We start from the raw sequence: 1,868 nt of genomic DNA, 5'->3' as shown, positions 1-1,868 counted from the left end.
CAGAATTCCAGAATCTCAGAATCTCAGAATCTCAGAATCTCAGAATCTCAGAATCTCAGAATCTCAGAATCTCAGAATCTCGAAATCTCAGAATCTCAGAATCTCGAAATCTCGGAATCTCAGAATCTTAGAATCTCAGGATCTCAGAATTTCAGAATCTCAGAATCTCAGAATCTCAGAATTTCAGAAACCAGAATTTCAGAATCTCAGAATCTCAGAATCTCAGAATTTCAGAATCTCAGAATCTCAGAATTTCAGAATCTCAGAATCTCAGAATCTCAGAATCTCGGAATCTCAGAATCTCAGAATCTCAGAATCTCAGAATCTCAGAATCTCAGAATCTCAGAATCTCAGAATCTCAGAATCTCAGAATCTCAGAATCTCGAAATCTCAGAATCTCAGAATCTCGAAATCTCGGAATCTCAGAATCTTAGAATCTCAGGATCTCAGAATTTCAGAATCTCAGAATCTCAGAATCTCAGAATTTCAGAATCTCAGAATCTCAGAATTTCAGAATCTCGAAATCTCAGAATCTCAGAATCTCAGAATCTCAGAATTTCAGAATATAGAAAATATACGAGAGAACCGAATCTTCCAGAAAATATAAATTCTAAACTTTCAAGATTTCAGTTTTTCCAGTTTCAAAATCGCGGAATTCAAAACATTGTTGTGAAATTTTGAATTATCCTTGTTTTTAGTAAATTCCACTTTTCCTAGCATCAGAAAATTTTAATTTTCCTGGAAAAAGACAAATTTATTGAAAATAATAAAAGTCCTTCATTTCATTTATACCCAGACCTCCCATTTCCTTTTTCGTCTTCTTTTTTTTCAATTTTCATGAAAAGAGGAAAACCCAATTGCTCAGATTTAAATGGACAGAGTAGGGAGAGGGTGAAATCTTTCTTGTTTTCCTTTTTCGTGTGAGCAATGTTAAAGTAGTCGTGTCTGCTTTTTTTTGGGACAAAGCAAAATGAAGTAAAAGGACCATTTAGGTTTATTGGGTTCTTTTCCATTTTTTGGATTTGGAAAGAAAATTCTGAAATTCTGGAATTCTGAGATTCTGAAATTCTGAGATTCTGAGATTCTGAGATTCCGAAATTTTGAAATTCTGAAATTCAGAGATTCTGAGATTCTGAGATTCTGAGATTCTGAAATTCTAAAATTCTGAGAATCTGAGATTCTGAAATTCTGAGAATCTGAGATTTTAAGATTCTGAGATTCCGAAATTCTGAGATTCTGAAATTCTTAGATTCTGGAATTCTGAGATTCTGAGATTCTGAGATTCGGAGATTCTGAGATTTTGAGATTCTGAGATACTGAGATTCTGAGATTCCGAAATTTTGAAATTCTAAAATTCTGAGAATCTGAGATTCTGAAATTCTGAGAATCTGAGATTTTAAGATTCTGAGATTCCGAAATTCTGAGATTCTGAAATTCTTAGATTCTGGAATTCTGAGATTCTGAGATTCTGAGATTCGCAGATTCTGAGATTTTGAGATTCTGAGATACTGAGATTCTGAGATTCTGAGATTCTGAGATTCTGAGATTCTGAGATTCCGAAATTCTGAGTTTCCGACACTTCTGAGATTCTGAGATTCTGAGATTCTGAGATTCTGAGATTCTGAGATTCTGAGATTCTGAGATTCTGAGATTTTGACATTCTGAGATTCTGAGATTCTGAGGTTTCGTTCGAGATTCTGAAATTTTGAAACTCTAAGATTCTGAGATTCTGAGATTCCGAAATTCTGAGATTCCGATGTTCTGAGATTCTGAGATTCTGAGGTTCTGAGATTTCGAAATTCCAAAATTCTGAGATTCTCAGATTCCGCAAATTCTGAGATTCTGAGATTCTGAGATTCTGAGATTCC

The 1,868-nt window shown here is 34.3% G+C and overlaps 2 protein-coding genes across 2 annotated transcripts in view; one reads left to right on the top strand and one right to left on the bottom strand.

Moving 5' to 3' along the window:
* The window catches only part of Cbr-sec-5, a gene marked incomplete at both ends in the record, with an annotated part of 42,731 nt that overhangs the window by 13,702 nt on the left and 27,161 nt on the right, over window positions 1-1,868 (top strand). The gene's annotated exons all lie outside the window — the stretch shown is intronic.
* CBG00930 lies at window positions 1,397-1,660 on the bottom strand (the record flags this gene model as incomplete). The annotated part of the gene is made up of 1 exon (XM_045241681.1): window positions 1,397-1,660. One exon carries the CDS (start codon window positions 1,658-1,660, stop codon window positions 1,397-1,399), a length of 264 nt encoding a protein of 87 aa, XP_045091706.1.

The sequence above is a fragment of the Caenorhabditis briggsae genome (genome assembly GCF_000004555.2).
Source record: "Caenorhabditis briggsae complete genome, chrII, whole genome shotgun sequence".
NCBI lineage: Eukaryota > Metazoa > Nematoda > Chromadorea > Rhabditida > Rhabditidae > Caenorhabditis > Caenorhabditis briggsae.
This window is presented reverse-complemented; position numbering and strand designations above follow the sequence as displayed.